Source organism: Rhinolophus hipposideros (genome assembly GCF_964194185.1).
Source record: "Rhinolophus hipposideros genome assembly, chromosome: X".
Lineage (NCBI taxonomy): Eukaryota > Metazoa > Chordata > Mammalia > Chiroptera > Rhinolophidae > Rhinolophus > Rhinolophus hipposideros.
Window position 1 is genome coordinate 83,294,092 of NC_138046.1, and position 21,455 is coordinate 83,315,546.

Consider the following 21,455-nt stretch of genomic DNA (forward strand, 5'->3'; position numbering starts at 1 on the left):
CTTGGGTGAAATGATACTTGCCTAGGAGGCACTCTTTCCAGACACGGGCAATTTTTGACGGTCTGAAAACTCTAGAGCTAACACTCAGTTCTTTCCACCCTATAACCCATTTGTGGCAGCAGTTGGACACACCAGTTGGAAAGCACTGGCTTATGACTAAACAGGCCACCTGAGCTTTGTGGCATACCACACCCAGACCCTCTTGCTGATCCAACCTCAGCAGTGCAGAGAACCCCTCCAGCTCAGCAGAGCCCTTAATAGTGAGCACCATTCATCCTCCCTCCCCTCTCCCTGAGAGCTATATTACCAGGCTACAGGCAGTTGGCAGACCCAGTATCAAGGTAACATCTCTGACTCAACTTTATGGATCATACTAAAATGTCCACATGACACAGTACACTAAAACAAAGACAGACTTTATTTAGGCACAGGTACATTTCCCAGCAAGAAAGGAAAGGATTTAAATCTTTCTGGAGCAACTGGTTCCTGTGTCCTTCTTACAGGAAGGTGGGAAGTGGGGTGGTGGACTGCGTCACAGCATTAAGGTACAAGAAGCTTACCAATGAGGAGGGGCTTGGCAGGAAGAAGAGAGAGGAAGAGAGGCCTCAGAAGAGGAAGAGAAAGAGGAAACAGAAGGGTCCTTGAGGAAGGTGGAAGAGGGGAAGGAGGGGAAAGAAGACTTGGGGGAAGAGATGGCAGTTTAGGAGTGCTGGTCTCAGAGCATGTACAGGGGTGACCATGCCAGACATCTCTAGATGTGGGTTGGTTCAGCTGGGCCTGCTCCAGAGGAAGAAGTTGCAGCGAGCAGAGGGATCAGTGGGAGGACCCTGGGGCCTAGCACACATGTAAAAGTGGCGGCCCAGGTTGGGTCCTGGCTTCTTCACAGTTCGCATCACACATGGCTCCTTGTGGCCCCTGCAGAGGGGCAAGGGCAAGGGCCCCCCCAGCACAGACTTCCAGAACGAGATCCGTACCTCCTTCTCATTCTTGGCCTCTGAAGCCTTGGACTGCCCCTCCACCACCTTGGCCGTCACCTTGTCTTCTGGGGTCTTTGGGGTCACAAGAGTGCCCAGGCTAGGAAGCTCCAAGTTAGCAGAAGCTTGGAGACGGCTGGAGGATGACTGGAAGTAGCTCATCAGCTGTTTTTGGCCTCTGGTAGAACTTGGCCGAGGCCTGGTTGAGTGCACACGGGCTTTGTTTGGGCGCATTTGCACCTGGGTTTGATTGCTGAGTGGCAGTGCTGACTGCTTGAATACAGGATCTTGTTTGAGACGAACTAGGAAGTGAAGGATCTTGAGCTGGGTGCCTGCAAACTCGGGGAGGAAGCGGGTGCAAAGAGGTGGGCACTGTTTTGCAGGCACAGAGGACACGCTCAAGACTGCACCCACAGGGCAGTGGTCAGAGCCCATCATCTCAGGCAGCAGGAAGGAGGCCTGAAAGGTGTCTATTACCAGGGTCCTGTCCCCCAGCACATAGTCAAGCCGGGAGCCATAGTTCAGATGGCGGGCGCCAGTGACTGTCGACCAGCAGGTGAAGGCCCCCTCCTGCTTTGGCTGGAAGCAGCGGTAGCTATCAATGAAGGGCCCTACATGGGACCCAGCCTGGCAACCCAGGTTACTGAGCAAGCCATCCATCCATTTGCGTCCTGGGTCCTCTTCAAAGTATTCCTGGGGAAGGAGGAAGGGGATGAAGAAAGAAACCGAACTAGATGCCTAGACCTGTAAGCGACTTAGACTAACTGCTTCATTTTACAGACAAGATAATGTTGGTGTTCCAAAGACTACTGCTCAAGGTCACACAGTCCAAAACTCGTAGAGCTGGGATTCAATTTCCATCCTTACTGATTTGTCGTTTGCTTAATCAAAGCAATTCGCAGAACTGCTCACCAAAAGAATGGAAAATAGGAAGTTTAAAATGGTTGCCTCTAGAAAATAGGGCTAGGGCCAGAAGTTAAGAAGACTGCTGCCTTTTCATTTAAACCCTCTGGCATTATTGGGCTTATCTTGTATCAAGGCCCTCACTGACCATGCCTCACTCCTGAGCTGAGGGGCTCCAGGGATCTATGTCTGAATACTTCCTCTGGCTCTGCTCCCCAGTTCATCTATCCATCCAATCCATCCACCCACTCATTCAATGCAACAAATGTTCGAAGAACACTGATTATGTGCCAGGTATGATGCGAGGGACTACGTGGGAACCTGATCTCGTTCTGGGGACCAATGAGGCTTCCTTTCAGAAAGTGATATGGAGCTAAGAAGTAAAGGCTGAGCAGGAGTAACCCAGGCTGAGGGTGTTACAAATTCTCTGTGATGGGCCTGTTGAGGGAGTGGACAGCATACCCCAAAACTTGAGGGGAGACTAAGGCTGGGAGCCAAAATAACAGTAGGAGATAGCTATTTTAGTTCATGGAAGTAAGAGATGATGGTCACTAGATTAGGGTAGTGCCAGAGGAGACAGAGAAAAATAAAGAGGTGATTTGGAGATTAGGGTAGTGCCAGAGGAGACAAAGAAAAATAAAGAGGTGATTTGGAGCTAGACTCTACAGTACTTGCTGACCAATTGAATGTGGGAAGAGGACAATACTAACACAATGCCCAGGCTTCTGATTAGAGCAACCAAGGGGATGATGGTGCCATTTTGGGAGATGAGATGACTAGAAGAGCCAGTCTTCTGGGAAGTGGACATATTCTGCTATTTTGGAAAGACTGTGTTTGTCATGTGACCTGGTACTATTAGTTCTTTTATCCTGGAAGAAAGAAGATAGGAGGAGCATTTAGATCTAGGATCCTTCTAAACGAAGGCGAGAAGGCATAAAGGTATATGACACTATCACACGAAGCAGAAAGAACAGACTGAGTAAATGCCTGATGAGTAAATGCCTGATGAGAAGGTAGGGAGGGACTGAAGGCTTATTACTTTGTAGTGTAAACCCCCTCCCGCACCACAACACTACCACCATCATTATTTCTGTTCATTTTCCCCACTGGGAGCCACGTGTATATTTACATGGCTCTTCTGCAAATTAATCAAGGAATCTTCCTACTGCCCCTTCTTTGAGCCAAGTCCAGTGTTGAGTTGAACTATGCCAACATAAGTTACTCATCATTCCCACTCATGAGGCAAGGCAAGATGAGAACTGGCTTGTACATTCTAGGACAGCAGCTTTCAAACCTGACTGTACAATAAAATCAATCTGGGAGCTTTTAAAACACTGCTATCCGGCCACCATACCGAGCACTATCTGATTTAATTGGTCAAGGTATTGGTATTTTTGTAAAAGCTCCTTTTTCTGTCAAAAGCTGAGAACCATTGGCCTAGAGGGACTCAGAAAAAGACAGAAGGGCGGGGATGCCCACCAATTCGGGGTACAGTGAGAAAAGCCAAAATCAGAATAACTTTTCAATGGACAGAGAGAAAATGACCTGGCTTGAGTGGACAGTGTGTGCAGGGGTACTGAAGATGAAAATGGAGACTCGGCACGGACAAGAAAGACCCTTGAATGCCAGGCCTAGATGTTTTCTCTGCATCACAGGTAATAGGGAGGTACTGAAGGTTCATGAGCAGGAGAGAATATATTAGGGAAATAATCAAGGCAATGTGGAGTTCGAGGCCCTTGAAATCTCACGTCCAAAGGAACCCCATATCCTGCCACTCACCTCCCTTCCCAAGTCACCCCCTAACAAGAATGGAACTCGCAAATCCCCATGCACACCAGGCAAATTCTCACCTTGCAGCCTTTTCTTGTGCTAGAATGCTTTGCTTCCCTCACCCCAAAGCTCTGTTCCATCATCTTAGATGCGAACATTTTCAGATGCCTCCCCTGATGTCCAGGCTGCCCAGGAATCCCATCTGGGCTCCCTAGCCTCCTGGGTTGCCATCTCTGCCTCAGCCCTGAAGACACCATTCTATAACTGACAGGTCATGTGTCCACAGCCTACGACAATGCTGAGAGCTCTGGGGGCCAAGAGCTGGAACTAAGTGGTAACTTAGTCCCCATCATGTGGCTCAGGGCTAAGCCAAGGGTAGGGTCAGTAATGTCAACGTAATGAACGAACAATCCTCAGTGCTTTGAGAATAGTATTAGTATTTCTGCTTTTCCATGAAAGAAGCTGCCCCTAGGCCAAAAAAACAAGACTGGTTTGCTGGCTGGACAGAACCACAGTTAGGAGTGAGGCCAGGGGCCTTGAGGGAGCCTTACCAGGTTGACTGCATCCCAGTGGTCAATGGGGCGGTGGGCTGTGTTCAGGTCACCCAGAATGATCACATGGCTGAAAAACACAAAATGGGATTGTCAACTGGATATTCAAGAGAGGGAAGCAGGAATCCTAGCCCATCGACTTTCTCCTGGGCCAAAAGCTCAGATAGGCTACCTCCCACACTGAGGCCAAGGTGAGAGCCAACAGCAACTCATAGCAGCCTACCTCACCAATCTTACTATAACCTTGCTGCATTTTATGCCTGACCAACCCAATTCTGACCTCCAAAAGTGACATCGTTCCCAGTTTGACATGACTGTCTCACTGATCTCTACCTAATGGCATCTTTCTGGTCCTTCAAAGTTAGGCTCAGGTACCACTTCCTCTAGGAAGTATCCTTTGATTACTCTAAGCCACCCTCACTTGCCTGTCCCTCCCTGTGATAACACCTTTTATTTGCTTCCAGGCACTTTATCTTCCTCATCTCATTTAGTTTCAACCTTAAAACTATTCTGTCAGGTAGGGAGTCAAACATTCATTTGAAAAAATAGAAAACTAGGGAGGACTAGCCTCCGGGCTCTCAGTAAGAGGAGCCAGGATTGGTGCTCAGAGTTACCTGAGTACAAAACCCATATTTGTGTCACTTTACCTGTTCCTCACAGCTCTTAGCGAGCAGGGCCTATTCAGGTAGGCATACTGGTGTCTGCAACTAGGCTGTGAAGAAACTCAAAAGACAAATATCCAATATCCCTTCCAATGGAGCTGGACATAGGGCTGGGCACCCAGCACAAACTGAAGGAAGACTTGCAGCCCAGGTTTGTAGTACCTGCCAGCCGCCAGGAGGGCTTCTGCTCGGATCTGCAACAAGCGATAGAAGCGCATCTTAAAGGCCAGCCGCTCAGGTTTCCCAGGGTCCGCGTGGGGGCAGTACACGTTGATTAGGGTCAAGGTCTTCTCCTTTCCTTCCCATGTGCTGAGGAGAAGAGAACCCCCCCACCCAAAAAAAGGAGTCATTTTCAAGCCTCCCCTCACCACACCGCATGGTTTCTACTCAATGGTTGTCTGTGGAAAGAGTGCAAAGGAAGGGAAGAGAGACTTGAATAAGCTGGCATACACAAGACTTGGGGACTAACTATGGATGTAGGATGACACCCAGGTAAACCAGGTGATGGTACTGTCATTCACAAAGACAAGACAGCAGAAAGGGAGCAACTTGGGGTAATAAGTTCAGCATTGGCTAAGGTGTTTTTGGGATGCCTGGGGTAATAAGAGCTGGACTTCCTGGTCAACCCCCCACTGTAGAGATAGGAAACTCAAGGCTCAAAGGGGAACATGATTTGCCCAGGGTCACGTAGTGAGTAGCCCAGCTAGGACTAGAGTTCAGGAAAGTCAAGTTTGGGAAGTTTTCCACGGTGAAAGCATGGCTAGCCTCAGAATCCCCACACTCACAGAGTAGAACCAGCAGTGCTCAGTGACAAGGGGAGGTGGGCTATTACCGGATCTTGTGCTGTGTGAGGAGGGCCCGACCCTCACTATCCAGAGCCCGAAGCTCCTCTTGGGTGAACTCATCCATGTTTCCATAGCAACCCACATCCCCATTCTGAGTGGCAAGCAGGCCACTCAGGCCTTCTTCAGCAGCCACTGGGGTAGCGCTGTCTTTACAGAAGGTGGCTACACCTGGGGACAGACAGGATATTTGAGAAGGCCTGGCATGCAACAGCCTATTGCACAGCCTGTTGCCCCCACACAGTTCACCTGAGTTATCTTCATCAAGTGTGGCTGTATTGACAACTCTCCCAACTCAAAGGCCATTGATGGCTCCCTAGAGCCTGGGACAACTGTACTCAAACCCTGGAGTCTCAATTCCTTCATTTACCAAAACCAGTTATAACAGCTAAAATTCTAAGTGTTGTACATGGATACACGATGTGTTCAAAAGGTGTTAGCTATTATCATTCCCACATGGACTAATTCGTGTAACTCTTGTAACAGCCATAGGAGGTAGGCACTACGTATTCTCATTTTCCAGCTAAGGAACCTGAGGCATAAAGAGCCAGAGGGCACACAGCTAGGAAGTGAGCTAGGATTCAAACCCAGGCAGTCTGGCTCCAGAGCTCATACAACAAACTACCACACTATTGTGCTTCTGAGGTCCAATAGGATAATTTTATCCTTCATATAATTTTACATGGCTTTAGCTCTGTGGACTAAAAGCTTAAATTTCTTATTACCTTCTCATCAAATACTAGAAACCCTTTCCCCCTACTTGCCTCCATCACTAATTTAAAGTCCCCAGAAAGTCCCATTTACCAGAATAGCCACTACGGTTGCGGCTGAAGCTGAAATAGGAGTTATAGCCCTCAATGATAGCCAAGGGTTCTGTCAGCGCATCCCCTGGAAAAAAAAGATGCGAGATTATGTCAGAGACAAAACTAAGACCCAGGACACACAAAGGCCTGGAATTACAGTTGTAGACTAATTCCTTGTACACATCAGAGTCAGAGGTGGGAAAGAAAATGAAGTATCTATGATTAGAGAAGGAGCTAGAAAGGTAGGGACTAGAGAGGGAATTGATATCAGAATCAGAAGGAGGGAGAAACTATGGAATAGGAGATGGCGAATTAAGTGGGAGGAGACTAGATGACAGGAGGGAGCTGGGGCTGGGAAATGGGGATATGGGAGGGGGAACTGGGAATCTGAGCTGGAGATAGGAGGTAGGAGAGTGAATTAGAGGATCTGAACTGGATGGAGATGGAAGGAGAAGTAATAAGGTAATCTCAGAAGGGGGATGCGTGGAGGGAGAGAAGGAATAAGGGAAGTGCGGTAGGGGTGGGAGATGGGTGGGAAGGAGAGGTAATTAGAAGGTCTAAGCTTGTAGTGGGACATGAGGTAGGAATGATGAGAGGCTCTGAGCTAGGGAGAAGAGATTAGGTTAGAGATGGGGGAACCAGGGATCTGACTTGAAGATGTAAAAGGAAGTTAGAGACTCTGACCTGGGAGCAAATAAGGTGTGGGAATTAAAGGATCTGAGCCGGGGGCAAGAAGGAGGAACTGGGGAGTCTAACTTGGGAGTGGGAGATGGACCGTGTGTGGAGAGAGGAAATTAGGGGCACTGATCAGGGGCGGGAGAATGAGTTGGAATTAGAGGATCACAGTGAGGATTGAAGTTGCAAGGAAGAGGGACTTAAGGTTCTGCTGAGAACAGGAGATGAAGTGGGAATCAGGAGGTCTAGCCGAAATGAGAAATAGGGGCTTAAAGCGGGGAGAGGATCAGGATTCTGAACCGGGCCTAAGAGGAAGACTCTAAAGATCGGAAAGTGAGATGAGATGGAGCAGGAGGAAAAAGTCAGTGGAAAGTATGGTAGGAGTCCTAAATTCTTGAGCGCTCACTGGTCACTTTGGTCTCTTGAAAACAGACGATGTCAGCATCCAGGTTGTCCAAAATGCGCCCCATAGCCATGGTGGTACGGTTGTTGGGCTCCTCGTATACCACCCCTTGCAGGGGACTTCGGATCCCATTAATGTTCCAGCTCACCACGCGCAACATCTTGACAGCACACCGCAGTGCCTCCCAGCCCACGCCGAACCTAGAGACAATAAAACTGCCGGACACTCCCAACTCGGCCAGGCCCCGCCATCCGCGCGCTTTTGTACAGGCGTTCTCGTGCGTGCCAAGACAAAGTCGGCCGCACGTGGGGCGGGGCTTCGAGTTCCTCGGTTCCCATTGGCGAAAGTAGCGGAAGCTGAAGGGGGCGGTGCAGACGCCTAGGAGGAATGAATGCTGGGGCGAGGGGAGGTCCGGCAATTGGGTTCCTGGTGTTCCCGCCTCTCTCTGGCCCACGCATCTTAGTCTGACTGCGTTTCTGCTTTGCACAAAAGTCCCTTTGGTGCATCCGATTACTTACAAATGGAATTTCGCCACTTTTAAGTAAAGAAACCTGGAGTGGAACAGCGCAGCTACTGAAGCCCCGCCCCCCTCGCGACAGACCGCCGCGCAGTGCACAGATGGCTGCGGCGCTTGCGCCCTGGGGAGTAGCTGACGTAACTTCTTGCTTGGGATAGGGGGCGCGCGAAGGGAATTTCACGGCTAGAGGAGGGAGCAGTAGCAAGTGCTCTAGTAAAATAAGACTAGGAGAATAAGACTTAGGAGAGGTCTTTGGGCTTTATTGGGCGGGGTGGTGGGAGAAATGGAGACTGTCTCAAGCCCGCCCTGTAGCCATTATTTGTCTTGGGCCTTATAACATCCAAAAGGAAATGGCCTGACAGATACTTTCTCTTGGCTCCATTTCTCAGGTGAGTGAAATCAAAGCCCAGAGAATTTAAGCGGGCTTCCCAAGTTCCAAGACAGCACTTTCCCAATGTAGCCTGTGGCTCTTCCATATACATTATCTCATTTCATTCTCAGGACAACCCTGTAAGGAGTATTAAGGCTAAGTAAGAGAAGTTGAGTGACTTCAACCCAGTCTCACAGAAATGGTAGAGCCAGAATTCAAACTCTTAATCAGCTCAGGGAATAGTTTCTGGAGTAAGTTTTTTTCTAATCACGCACCTTCCCAGGTAGATATTTTCCTCCAGGTCCCTTCTGCATCCCGTGGTCCATTCTGTCACAGCACTTACCACATTGCACAGCTATCATTGATTTCTATTTCTGTCACTAGACTGCCAGCAACTTGAGAACAATGACTATGCCTGATTCATCTTGTTAGCCCTATCCCCTAATATAGGGAACAACGTATATTAGAGGAGTCGATAAATATTTGTTGAATGATGAACAAACTAAGGACAGTAGCAAGAGCATCAACAGGTTAGTGACTTGTTTTTCAGAATACAAAAATAGAAATAATAGACATGTCCACTGTACAGGGAAAGGCATAACTATGCAACCTTAGGTTCCTCACCCAGAATTGCAGCATGATTATTTTTTTCCCCCCAGAATTCCATAGCCTTAGATTCATGATCCTCAATGTCTGCAGTAAAGACCCAATGAGCTGCTTTTCTTCCTGGAGGACTTAAAGGTTACCTTCCAGTTGTTGCCATAAGAAAATACCTCTGCAATTAAAATTTAAAAATTGGTGTTTTGAGGTTTTTCATGCTTTGGTGGTTATTGGTTCAGGATTGAGTTCCAGGAGTGTGATAACTAGGGCAAAGGAAATGAACATTTTCTTTCCTCTTGCTTCATATTGCCAAATTGCTTTCCAGTTAGGGATTGTGCCCACTTACACTGAAGACCAGTCTGAAACTCAGCAACCCACCCCCCGCCCCAAATACCGATCTTACCTATCTCAATTGCTGGTTTTAATTTCCCCACTCTGCAGTGGCTTGTTAATATTAGTTCTGACCTTTGGGGCAAGGTGAACACATGGTTGGCCTGAAGAGAAAAGGCTCCAAGTGGCTCAGGAACTTCTTTGGCAACTATAACAGCTGATATTTCAACAGAGCATACACACCCCCCTCTTACCAAGAGTACTTCCCCAGCCTTCCCAGGGAACCAACTAACTGCTCCAGGCTTCCTCTTTGACGCCACCCACTGGACCTGCTTTGGGAGTCTAAATGCAAGAGAGTCCTGTGTCGGATACTTAGCAATGGAAGAAAAAACCTCTAGGAGAGCAGGTAGGTGAGACAGAAGGAAAAATAGATAGTTACACAAATCCAAATCCATTCTTTAGGCTGTCTGGAAAGGTTTGTTTGTCTGTTTGTTTGTTTTGTTGTTTTTTTGGCATAGGTAGTCACTTGAAGTGTGCATTAAAGGGTGTGGGACAGTTTGGGGAAAGATGATATCTATATTTAATTATCTACCTATCTATCATCCATTCTGTCCTGTCTTTATCAGACACTGGCCCACAGGGCAGTTCCTTAGTACCTTTAGAAGTCTCTAACTCGGTCTGCTTCAGTTTGAATGAACTGCATGATAGATATTATATCTCTTACCTCCCCTGGGGTATAGATAGGGCTGATTTGCTATGGCACATTGAACAAGCTGTTTAGCTTCTTCAATATACAATGGGCTTCAATAGCCTCCTCACTAAAATGGAAATTGAAGTCTTGAGCCTACTTCCCTCAAAGGGTTGTCTCAAGGAGAAGAGAAGTGGGAGGACAGGAACCAAAGCTCTTTGGAGGTATTTCAGGACTTCTATGCTCTGTCTGAGATTAGTGATCTGCTTTTTCTGTAGACTCCAATACCACCCACAAACCTCCAGCTGCTATTCTTCCTGAGTGACTATGGTTTGTGAAGAGCCACACCTAGGACTAGGATGCACTGAGCCTTGGGCCCCAGGCATGAGGCTGAAAATAGTGAGGGGATGGTGGGCCAAGGCAGTAGCTAAGAAGGAAGTGGATCCTAGGCTGCTGCCACAAGAGACCTGATACTTATATATAGACACTTGACCTGTAAGCATGTGGCCAATCTCTCCTCTGCACCCTAACCCCCTACAAATGCATTCACACCACACACTCCAAGAATTACTGATAGGGAGACTCCATTGGTGATTTCTTACTCATCAGTCCTGTCTTGATATTGCTTTTAATGGGATTCTCTCATATGCCCGTACTTTGGGAGGATGGTCAGGACATGTGGGCCTCAGGAAGTCACACTGTATGCTTTTCTTTCCCAGAGTTAAACCCATTGTATAATTTGTGGCTTAGCTCTTGGTCTTAAGTGAGACTCTGATAATGAGTGAACCCTTTTCCTTTAACCAGTTAGTTGGACCTTTTCAGGGAAGACTATTCTTTTGTTTATTCTGTTCTGCCCCATTCGAGGTTGAGAAACTTTCTAGATAACACCTCTATCTTCAGACCAAGTTAGTTTCCCTACCCAGTGCCCTGCGTAGGTCTCTGTATAACATTTACCTTGTTGAATGGAGATTATTTGTCCACATGTTCACCTCATCTAGGGCAATGAGATATAGATTGTACAAACACTCAAGTGTCTCCTCTGTGCCAGGGCCTTTGCTAGAAATTGGAAACAGACCACAGATAACTGACATCCAGTACCCATTGTCAAGGAGCTCACAGTAGGGATGTAGATCAGTAAAACATGGATGGATACTTGCTCAGATAGACGGAAGCATATAGGTAATATGAGAACCAAAGACAACGCCTGTCCCAAGAATACAGGGAAAGCTTCCCAGAAGAGGTGGACATTGAACCAGACATTGAAGAGTGAGTCGTATTTTGTTGAGAATGAAAGTGAAAATAAGTCATTCTAGGCTGAGCAAAGGCCCAGGGGGGAAAAAAGTACCTGGCATGTTTTGGGGCGCTGTGAGTCAGCTAGTGCAGTCAAAGCATTGGGGTCTAAAGAGAGAGATGGCTGGAGAGGAATGCTGGAGGTTGATTGACAAGAGCCAGGCTGAGGCATTTCCATAAAGCTTGTTTAGTTCTGCTTCTGGGACCAAAATTGGTAGCAGTAAAAAAAAAAAAAAAAAAAAAAAAAAAAGCTAGTTCCAGGCAGTCTTAAGTTGGGTTTTCAAGCCTGGACCCTAGGTTTACCCTTTCAGACCTTGCCAAAAGCCCGCTAACCTCCTATCTCAGATTTCCTGCTGCTAAAATTATCTTTCCGCCACTTGGCAGGATCATGAGGACAAAACTGTAAACATAGAAGAGGGTTCATGTGACTGGCTCAATTACCTTGGATAAGCCACTTCCCCTCCCTAGACCTCAGTTTCCCTGTGAGGCTTGTGAGAATGTTTGTAAGGATAAGAAATATGTTGTTGCTCTGTGAGCCGTAGAAAACATACATGTAAAGAGTTATTAAGACTATTAGCATTAGCACAGTGATACTTATTGAGAGACTTATTAGGATTAAGATAGTTATATATCTTTCAAAGTCTAGTTCTGAGACTCTAAAGATTCTGAGCTAATCTGGAAGACCACATTCTTAAATCAAACTAGATTGATCAATTAACCAAAGACAAACCATGGACTGGGAGAAATCAGGTCCCCAATATCTACTCATGACTTGGTGATTTATTTGCTGCAGGACCTTAGGAAAATACTTCCCCTCTGTAGGCCTCCATTTTCTCACCTGAGAGGGTTGGATGAAATGATTTCTAGGGGACTTCTGTTTCACCATACCCAAAATGCAAAAATGATTTCATCTTTCTAGTTGATTGGCAAGAGCTCTTTATTTATTATAAATGTCAACCCTTTGTAATAGCGTTGTAAGCTTCCTTTACTGAGTATTTCCTGTGTGCTCAATATTACATTAGAAGTTGCAGATTGGCCAAAAAGTTGACTGATTATTTACTTCACAGAGGGAATCACAGTGTTAGGTGATATATGTTGAGCATTTCCCAGGCTGCTTTATATGTATTAACATGTTGAATCTTCAACAACACTAAGGTGGTAGGTACTCTTAACAGATGAAAAAACTGAGGCTCTAAGAAGTTAGGTCTTCTGCACAGGGTCTCATAACAAGGAGTAGAGGTGGGATTCCACTCGGGTAGTATGGCTCCAAGGGCCCATTGTTCTTAACCACTGTGATCCACAGCCTCACTAGATTCATTTACATGGGCAGTCTCTGAAATGTATTGAAAGTTGGGTATGATTTATACACAACAACTGGAAGGAATCTAACCCTTGTATAGACTAGGCCACTGAGAATGTATTTTAGGGAATTTCTAAAGCGGCAAAGTGGAGCTGAAAGCCTTGGTGGACAGGGAGTGGAGATTTCTATCCATAAGAGATTCCCTCTATGCAGCCCAGCTCAGTGGAAGAAAGTTGAGCTTCCTCATAGCCAATCACTTGAGTTTCATCAGGGGGTGGGAAAGTTGCAAAAGAATGAAGTAAGAACACACTTGGATATCTTCCAGCTGAGCTGTGCCATTAGCTGAGTTCTACACATGAAAGCCTCAACACAACCAGGGGGTGAGGGAGGGTAAAGTGGAGACAACTGGGTGGGATGTCCTACTTTGAGGCCATTGCTCCCTGCTTCCCACACTCCACCTGCCGCAGTCTCCACTCTAAACCTCCATCCCCTTGGCTTGGCATGAGGGTCTTTAGCCAGGTTCTGGATCAAATCATGATGCCTTTCTCCCTAGGGCACTTGATTGCAGCTGTAAGCCATGTGGGCAGTGCTTACCATCTCTCCTGCAGCAATGGCTGCATTCATTTCTCTTCCCAGAAGTATCAGGTTTACTCTGATTTATTTAGCCTTGGCTGGAGAGAGCATAAAGATGATCAGTTAGTGCCCATCTCTCCAAGAGTGCCCCGACAGCACATTTTAGGAGAGAGAGGACCTGCAATAGGAATAGCAGCAGAATTCACGGAAAGACAAGGGTTGCAATGCCATTTTGGGGGGGGAGTGTGGGGTAATGAGGCAGTGAGCCTTCCACTTCCAGTTTGGGCCTTTGATTGCTGGATCAAAACATTGCATTTTTCAATAGGGACTTTGTGTGTTTGTACTTGGGAACCTTGCATTTCTGATGTGTTGAAATTTGACATTCTACTTGGGTCCGATATTTTATTTCAAAGCTGTGAAAGTAGCTGGGACCTGCCTTCATCACCTTTGCCTCCCTACCCCACACAGGATATAAGCACATGATCTTTGGTCTTTTATTTGCATACTCTACTAGTCCTGTCTTCATTGGAGGGAAGTGACTGGCCAGACGTGGGCTGTCTTGCTGGCTGCCTTCCTTGCTGGAAGGAACTTATCTCCTATGTACACAGCTCTTGGAGTTCAGAGGCCTCTACTGACCTCTGTCCAACCTCTCCCTCTCTGTACCCAAGCCCCCACTGGTACATACAGGAGCAGAGGCAGGCAAGGGCTAGGAAAGAGGAGAGGAGGCTGGAGACAAGCTGCCAGAGGGCGCAGAAGCCCAGTGCACCTCACTGTCCCAACTCTGTCCACCTGCGGCTGTGGCCACAGCAACAAAAGAGACAGCAAGACGGGAAGTGAGGTCCGGTACCTTTTGGACAGTAGTGTCATTAGCTGTGACACCTAAGATGTCTCGACAGATGGGAGAGCTCACCCAAACGAGGTTGCAGAAGATCTGGATTCCACACAGCAGTGGCAGCAGCGGGCTGCAACGGAGGAGGGGCTGTAAGTGGGGTTTGCTCTCGTGGGCTTAAAGGTGGTGGTGATAAAGTGGGTTTAGAAGGAGAGCAAAGGACATGCCCCCCATCCATCCCCACCCCAACCTGAAAGCTGAAATAAATGAGTGGCTGGATGAAGTAGCTATAGGATAACAAGAGGCTAGTGTCAGAAAAGGTAGAAAAAGAATGAGAGAAAGACAGACAAAAAGAGAGATGAAGACAGAGAAAGAATGAGGATTTGGTAAAGACCATTTAATCAGAGATTTTTGACAGGGAACTTTTTCTCATCCAGAGCTTATTTGGAATGCTTCTTGTTTGAAATTTGACATTTCTAGTTTGGAACTGTTCAGTGCTTAGCCTAAAATGTTTCATTTTGGTGACTTCAGTGAAGTGTCTTAAAATTTTTCCTGTCTGATAGTGCTTGGGTGAAATAAGGTGATGATTCCTGGAATCGTTTCTCAGGGGACAGGTGCTGGGTACACAACAGTGCCATGTCATTGGTGAGTTTTGCCCGTCCCCTTTCTCAAGTCTCTTCTAATAAATCTATACCTGACTGGGTTGGAAAAGTCTGGGTGTCCTGTCTCCTGAATTGCCTTCTTGGGGCATATGAACACTTGTTGTACCCAGAGAGAGGGAGAAGATACTCAGTCTTCTTAGTGACAGCCTGTTGGTGTAATGTTCACCATGAAAATTTAAGAAAGAGCAGAGGCAAAAGAAAAGCAAACAAAACCTGAATATACATATATACATATATATATGTATGTATATATATTTTTTTCCCCCAAAAAACTGGAGTGTACCATTTCCCATAGATAATGGGACAGTTGTGGACCAAGATGATTTCAGCCTAAGGACTATGGCCTGAGGAGCCATAAGGTGGATGGAGATAAGACAGCTGTGGACTGTAGGACCCAGACATCTCAGGGTCCAGCTGACCAAGCTTCCACTAAGCTAATGCTGGAGGAGGTCTAGGGTCAGAGCTAGCTGGAGGAGAGGTAGTTGATTAGAGGATCCAGGAAGATGTAGGATGGTTCTGTTGTGGTTTTTGGCTGTAATTATTCTCACTTTATTTTATATATTTTTTTTATTTTCCAATTATAATTGACATTCACTGTTATTTTATATTAGTTTCAGGTGTGCAGCATAGTGGTTTGACATTTATATAATTTATGAAGTGATCCCCCAATAAGTCTAGTACCCACCTAGCACTATGCATAGTTATTACCATATTATTGACTATATTCCCTATGCTGTACTCTACATCCCCACGACTATTTTGTAACTATTAATTTGTGGATGTTAAATGTTGTGTATAGGATGTAGAGAGTGTGGATGGAAGAAGAAGAGGAAGAGGGGGAGAAAAACCCAGCCTCCTGTTCTCCTCCCTTCTCCTTTCCACCAGAAGCTTTACTCACTCATCTAGAGATCTAGGAACCTGGATGAGACAGAATTACACCCCACCTTCACCCACCCAGCCACTCTTGATCCTTTCTAAGGGGCTGTTGGGTTCAGCTGGCAAGCAGGCAAACCACTCTCTGCATACCTTACTCCTCCAGAATTTGGACCCTTATATTCGTGGGAACTATGTCTTTCAAGTTGGAGAAATACTATACATAAATCACCTAATATAGTTTCTGTCACATAAAGGGTGCAAAATAAATATGTGTTCACTTCAGTTCTGAGTCTCTTTCCTCAGCTGTAAAACAGGCTTAATATCCACCTCTCCATGTTGTTGGAGTGATTCAGTGATTCAGAGGTTCTGGACTCAGACTGCCTAAGCTTGAGTCCCAGCTCCTGGCTCTGTGACCTTGGACAAGTCTCTTAACTTCTTTGTGCTGCCGTTTCCTGAACTGTAAAAAGAAGTCAGTAATAGCGTTGTGAAGATTAAAGAGCTGAAGCATGTAGAATGCTTATAATAGTGTCCAGTTCATAGAAAGCACTTAATAAATGTTAGTTATGATTATTTAAACAAGAAGGTAGGTGTGTGGTCTTTTTGCCCATCACATCTTCAGCATCAAGCCTAGAGCATGGCACATAGAAGATGCTCGGTAAATGGTCACTCTGTGTGATTTCTACTCTACCACTCATCATAGCTAAGCATGGGACTCTGTGTGTATGAGACTCATTAGTTGTTGATTGAGTTATGTGAGAGCACAGCTGCAATAAACGTAGGTAGCGGTTGCCATATCCTGCCCTGGGCAATGTCTGCCTCACCTTTTCTTGCTGGGGAGGCCAGGCTGTTTACCCCAGAAATATCTGAATCATCTTTTGCTTGGAGCGTTCTCTAGAAGACCTGCCTGGCCCCAAAGGCAGAGGTGGGGGAGAGGAGACAAACAACCACTTAATAAAGTTGATCTGAGGATTCAATGTATGAGGTCTGACAATTATGTTCACAAACTTGCCACCGTGCGCTTACATTGGCAGTGCTGTACAAACAGCTCGGTAAGGTTTCATAACCCTGGTATATCAGTGTCTCACAGCTGAGTTCGTGTCGACATGTGGTGGTGTCTTGCTGAGAGGTGTTCATTATTGATGTTACATGTTTTTGTGTGCTGTTGCAAGAATGTCTGAGCTTGAATTAGAGCAACGAACAAACATTAAATTTCTTGTTAAACTTGGCAAGAGTGGGAGTGAAATCAGGGACATGTTAATCCAGGGTTATGGGGATAATGCCATGAAGAAAACAGCAGTGTACAAATGGATTAAACGTTTTTCTGAGGGGAGAGAATGCATCAATGATGAAGAGGGGTCAGGGCAGCCAGTAAAAAGCAGAACTGATGAAAACATTGCAAAAATTTGTCGAAGTGTGCATCAAAATCGTCTGTAAGAAGCATAGCAGACCAAGTAAACATCAATAGAGAAATAGTTAGGAAAATCTTAATTGAAAACCTTGGCATGAGAAAGCTGTGTGCAAAAAATAGTCCTAAAGGAGCTCACTGATGAACAAAAGCAAAGGAGAGTCAAAGTTTACCAAGACCTTTTGGAGATGCAAGACGATGTTTGGGGCCATGTTATCGTTGGTGATGAAATATGGGTGTACCAATACGACCCTGAAACAAAGCGTCAAAGTGCACAATGGAAGTCAGCCAATTCTCCACAAAAGTTCTGTCAGTCCAAATCAAGAGTCAAAACAACATTGCTAATCTTTTTTTTGATATCAGAGGAATTATTCATTATGAATTTGTATTAACTGGACAAACAGTTAACCAAGTTTACTATTTGGAAATGTTGAAATGGCTGCTTCAAAAGGTTATACGAAAACGACCTGAACTTTTGGCCAACAATTCATGGCTCTTGCATCACGACAATGCACCAGCTCACACAGCACTGTCTGTGAGGGAGTTTTTAGCCAGTAAACAAATAACGGTATTGGAACACGTTCCCTGACTCACCTGATCTAGCCCTCAATGACTTCTTTCTTTACCCAAAGATAAAGGAAATATTTAAAGGAAGACATTTTGATGACATTCAGGATATCAAGGGAAATATGATGACAGCTCTGATGGCCATTCCAGAAAAAGAGTTCCAAAATTGCTTTGAAGGGTGGGCTAGGTGCTGGCTTCAGTGCATAGCTTCCCAAGGGGAGTACTTCTAAGGTGACCATAGTGATATTCAGCAATGAGGTATGCAGCACTGTTTCTAGGATGAGTTCGCAAACTTAATTGTCTGACCTCGTATTAACGTGTAAAGTACTTAAATAGCTGTGTATATTCATCTGTGACTTGTTTTTCTCATTCACCTGTATGTCTTGCTTGCCATCTATATTATTGTTGCACGCAATTGTAGCTTGTTTAATTCCTTGCTGTGTAATGTTGCATTTTGTTAATGCACCACAATTTATCCATCTTACTGTTTATGAGCTATTAAGTAGTTTCTAGTTGTTAGTTATTAAATGCAATGAAATGAAATGAAAATTTTGTCTATAAATTTTGGAATCAGCTTATCATGTTACACCAAATTATACACACACACACACACACACACACACACACACACAACTTTTGGTATTTCAGTTGGAATTACATTCAGCCTATAGATCAACTTAAGGAGAGTTAACATCTTTTTCCCTCCATCTATTTAGAGTTCCATCTATTTAGAGTTTTTCATGTTATTTCAGGGAAGTTTTGTAATTTAAAAGGGCTTGCACATCATTGTAAGAAACATTGTTGCTTATTTTTGTTGCTATTGTAAATGATAACTTTTTTGAAAATTACATTTTATAGCAGTTTATTGCTAATGTATATGAGTATAATTGGGTTTTGTATATTGTATTTGTAACTAGCAAACCTGATCAACTTATCAGTTTTGATAATTTGTATATAAATGACAGTTATCATTTTTCCCCTCCAATCATTTTTTTTGTGTAGCTGCTTTTTCATATATCACTGCACTGCTATGACCTCCTACCTCTAATACACTCACCATTTTCAGTACAATGTTGAGTAGAAATGTTAATAGTATGCATTCTTATGTTCATCCTAATTTTAAAGGGAATGCTTTTAAAGTTTCACCATTGAGTAAGTTTGCTGCAGTTTTTTGTAGATGCCATTTAACAGGTTAAGGAAGTTCAGTTTATTCTTAATTTGCCAATTGGATTATTTTTAAATGAAGTAGATGCTGAATTTTATTAAAGGTGCTTTCTATATCCACTGAGATGACATGTTGATTGTATATTTTAATCTGTTAATGTGAATTACATTAGAGATTTTTCATTATGTTGAACTAATCTTTCAGTCCTAGGATAAAACTGCTTGGATTTAATTCATTAATATTTTGTTTAGGAATTTGGCATTTTGTTCATGAATGAGATTGGCCTGTACTTTTCCATTCACATGTTTGATTTTGATGTCATAAAATAAAGTAAGAACTATTTTCTTTCATTCTATTTTCTGACAAATATTGTCCAAGGAACTACCTGTTCTTTAAATATTTGGCACAACTGTCATGTAAAAACATTGGGGCCTGGCGTCTTCTTCATAAGAAATATTTTAACTGATACAATAATTATTTAATCACTCCAGTTTGCTATTTCTACTTGTCACTTTTAAGTTATGGTTATCTAGAAATTTTTCTATTTGGCATCACTTTTCAAATTTATTTGCATACATTTCTTATATTTGTATTTTTAAAAATCTTCATTGCATTTGCAGTTATATCCTCTCTTTTGTTCTAATGTTGTTTATTTGTACCTTCTCTTTTTTTCTCTTGATCAATCTTACCAGAAGTTTATCACTTTTATAAGTTTTTTAATATAATCAACTTTTGGCTTTTTGATTCCTTCTGTTGTCTTTGTTTTCTATTGAACTATTTTTCTCATCATTATCCTATTTCTTTCACTGTCTTTGGATTTATTCTGTAGTTCTTTTTCAGTCTCTGGAGTTGGATGCTCATCTCATTAGTCATCAGACTTTCTTCTTTTTAAATATAAGCATCCTATGTTATAATTGGACTGTTAAACAGGGATGATATCCCACAGATGCACAATTGTATGGACATATGAATTTGTAAAACATTTCCAGAAAATATAGTAAGTAGTCACAGCTCTGGGATTTCTTAGTTTCTCCACCACTTACTCCCTGACCACCTCAGTCCCTTTTCCAGGACTGCTAAGACCTACTGGTTATCATCTAGCAACTAAAGTGTTAATGCCTGGCACAGCAGGAGGCTTTCTGTAATTGGTGTCAGCCCTTGGGCCAGGGCTAGCTTCTGTTTTAACAGACCAGTGCCCTTGCCATTTCCAGTTATATTCCATTCTCTTCAGAGAACAAACTTTCTATTATTTCAATTTGTTGGTATCTACTGAGGTTTGCTTTGTGGACCAACATGTGAAAGTTTTGGTTAATGTTCCATGAGGACTTGAAAAAAAATGTACATTTCACAGTTGGGTTCAGTTTAGTATATTCTTAAGTCATGTTTGTTTATCTGGCTCAAATGCTCTATCCTCTTCTGGGGTTTTGTCTGCTTATTGATATGCAAAATTTGTTAATGTTTCCTTGTAACTACATCAATTTTGGAGCTTTGTAAATTGTTACAAACAAATTTAGAATTGTTATATATTCCTGGCGACTTGAATATTTTATTGATGTTCAAGGAGATTATTTCTGGTAATCTTGTATGTTGGCAATTTGCCCTGTAATCCATCTTTCATATATATATATATATATATATATATATATATATATATATATATATAGTTATTATATATATTATATATATTAATAATATATACTTCATTTTATTTAGCATATTAGCCTGTATATATTTTCCTATACTTTAGAAAAATTGTTTTTAATAGAGATGTAATTCACATACCATAAAATTCATCATTTTAAAGTGTACAACTTTAGCGATCCAAGATGGCACAGTAGATAAATGCTGTGCTTGCCTCATCCTGTGAACACGTCAAAGTTACAATGAAATTATAAAACAATCAAACTGGAGAATCATCTGAAGTCTAGCTGAATAGAAGTTTTATAACTAAGGATATAAAGAAGAGACTGCTAGGAGAGGCGGAGGTGTGAAACGGGCGGTCCCCAAACCTCTGTCTGGTGGATGAAACTTGGGAGGGATATCTCAGCCACAGAGGTTTCCCACGGAGGAGAGAGAGACTCGAGTCCCACACCAAGCACCCCAGCCCAGAGTACTGGTGCCAGGAAGAGGAGCCCCAACAACAGCTGTCTGTGAGAAACAGTGGAGACTCCGACAGTCTGGGTGGGACAGAAACCTGTGGAAAACCCAGACGTCCTCTTAAAGGACCCACACAGACTCACCCACAGGCACACACCCTGGGCTATGGAGGAGGGACAGTGACTCGAGCAGCATCAGAGACGTATGGGGGAACAGACTGAGGTGTGTGGCTTTGTGGTGAGGGCTGGAAGATAGTCGCCATTTTTCCTGAATGGGGACCTTCTTTCATGAAGCTGGCAGACAGGTGCCATCTTTCCTGAGTTGAGCCCTCCCCGACCACCATGGCCAAATCTGAATTGGTTTGGTGAGCTCCATTTCCTTCACCTTGCTGATTCATTGAGGCCCCCATACACACCTAATTTGTAGTGCATGAGGCTTTTTCAGTGTTTGCATCTTAAGGGAGCCAGCAACCAGCAGTAGGCCTCAGTGTGTTTCTCCTATGTTTTCTTTTAGAAGTTTCATAGCTTTATATTTTATATTTAGGCCAGTGGTCCATTTTGAGTTACTTTTTGCATAAGATGAAAGGTTTGTGTTGATGTTTAT

At 44.1% G+C, this 21,455-nt stretch overlaps 2 protein-coding genes across 9 annotated transcripts in view; one reads left to right on the top strand and one right to left on the bottom strand.

Annotated features, from left to right (window-relative positions):
* Positions 1–363: 363 nt before the first annotated feature.
* APEX2 (apurinic/apyrimidinic endodeoxyribonuclease 2) lies at positions 364–7,874 on the bottom strand. 3 transcript variants are annotated; one of them, XM_081042934.1, is made up of 6 exons: positions 7,587–7,874; positions 6,507–6,590; positions 5,693–5,873; positions 5,023–5,169; positions 4,199–4,268; positions 364–1,667 (listed from the first exon to the last, which is right to left on the bottom strand). In XM_081042934.1, the coding sequence occupies exons 1-6, from the start codon at positions 7,741–7,743 to the stop codon at positions 768–770; spliced, it is 1,539 nt and encodes a 512-aa protein (XP_080899060.1). In that variant the 5' UTR covers positions 7,744–7,874; the 3' UTR covers positions 364–767. The 3 variants fall into 3 exon arrangements, with proteins under 3 accessions (XP_080899060.1, XP_080899061.1, XP_080899062.1); XM_081042935.1 differs by lacking the exon at positions 5,693–5,873 and having other exon boundaries at positions 397–1,667; positions 7,587–7,869; XM_081042936.1 differs by lacking the exons at positions 5,693–5,873; positions 6,507–6,590 and having other exon boundaries at positions 397–1,667; positions 7,587–7,850.
* Positions 7,875–9,720: 1,846 nt separating this feature from the next.
* The window catches only part of PFKFB1 (6-phosphofructo-2-kinase/fructose-2,6-biphosphatase 1), an 88,800-nt gene continuing 77,065 nt past the window's right edge, over positions 9,721–21,455 (top strand). For 2 of the 6 annotated variants that reach the window (XM_081042938.1, XM_081042940.1), the window contains exon 1: positions 13,933–14,232. In XM_081042938.1, the coding sequence (XP_080899064.1) occupies positions 14,136–14,232 (97 nt within the window). In that variant the 5' untranslated portion in view covers positions 13,933–14,135. Of the gene's footprint in view, positions 9,807–13,853; positions 14,233–21,455 lie in introns of those variants that run through there. The other 4 variants (XM_081042942.1, XM_081042941.1, XM_081042939.1 and 1 more) reach the window with 4 other exon arrangements.

Bases quoted from the DNA above. Each gene is read 5' to 3' on its own strand.
- APEX2 (XM_081042934.1), bottom strand. From the start codon at position 7,743: ATGTTGCGCGTGGTGAGCTGGAACATTAATGGGATCCGAAGTCCCCTG. The intron at 6,591-7,586 runs GTGAGCGCTCAA...TTTTTTTTCCAG, and splicing joins TCAAGAGACCAAAGTGACCA to GGGATGCGCTGACAGAACCC. The intron at 4,269-5,022 runs GTACTACAAACC...TGTGTTTTTCAG, and splicing joins GCCCTCCTGGCGGCTGGCAG to CCATGTGATCATTCTGGGTG.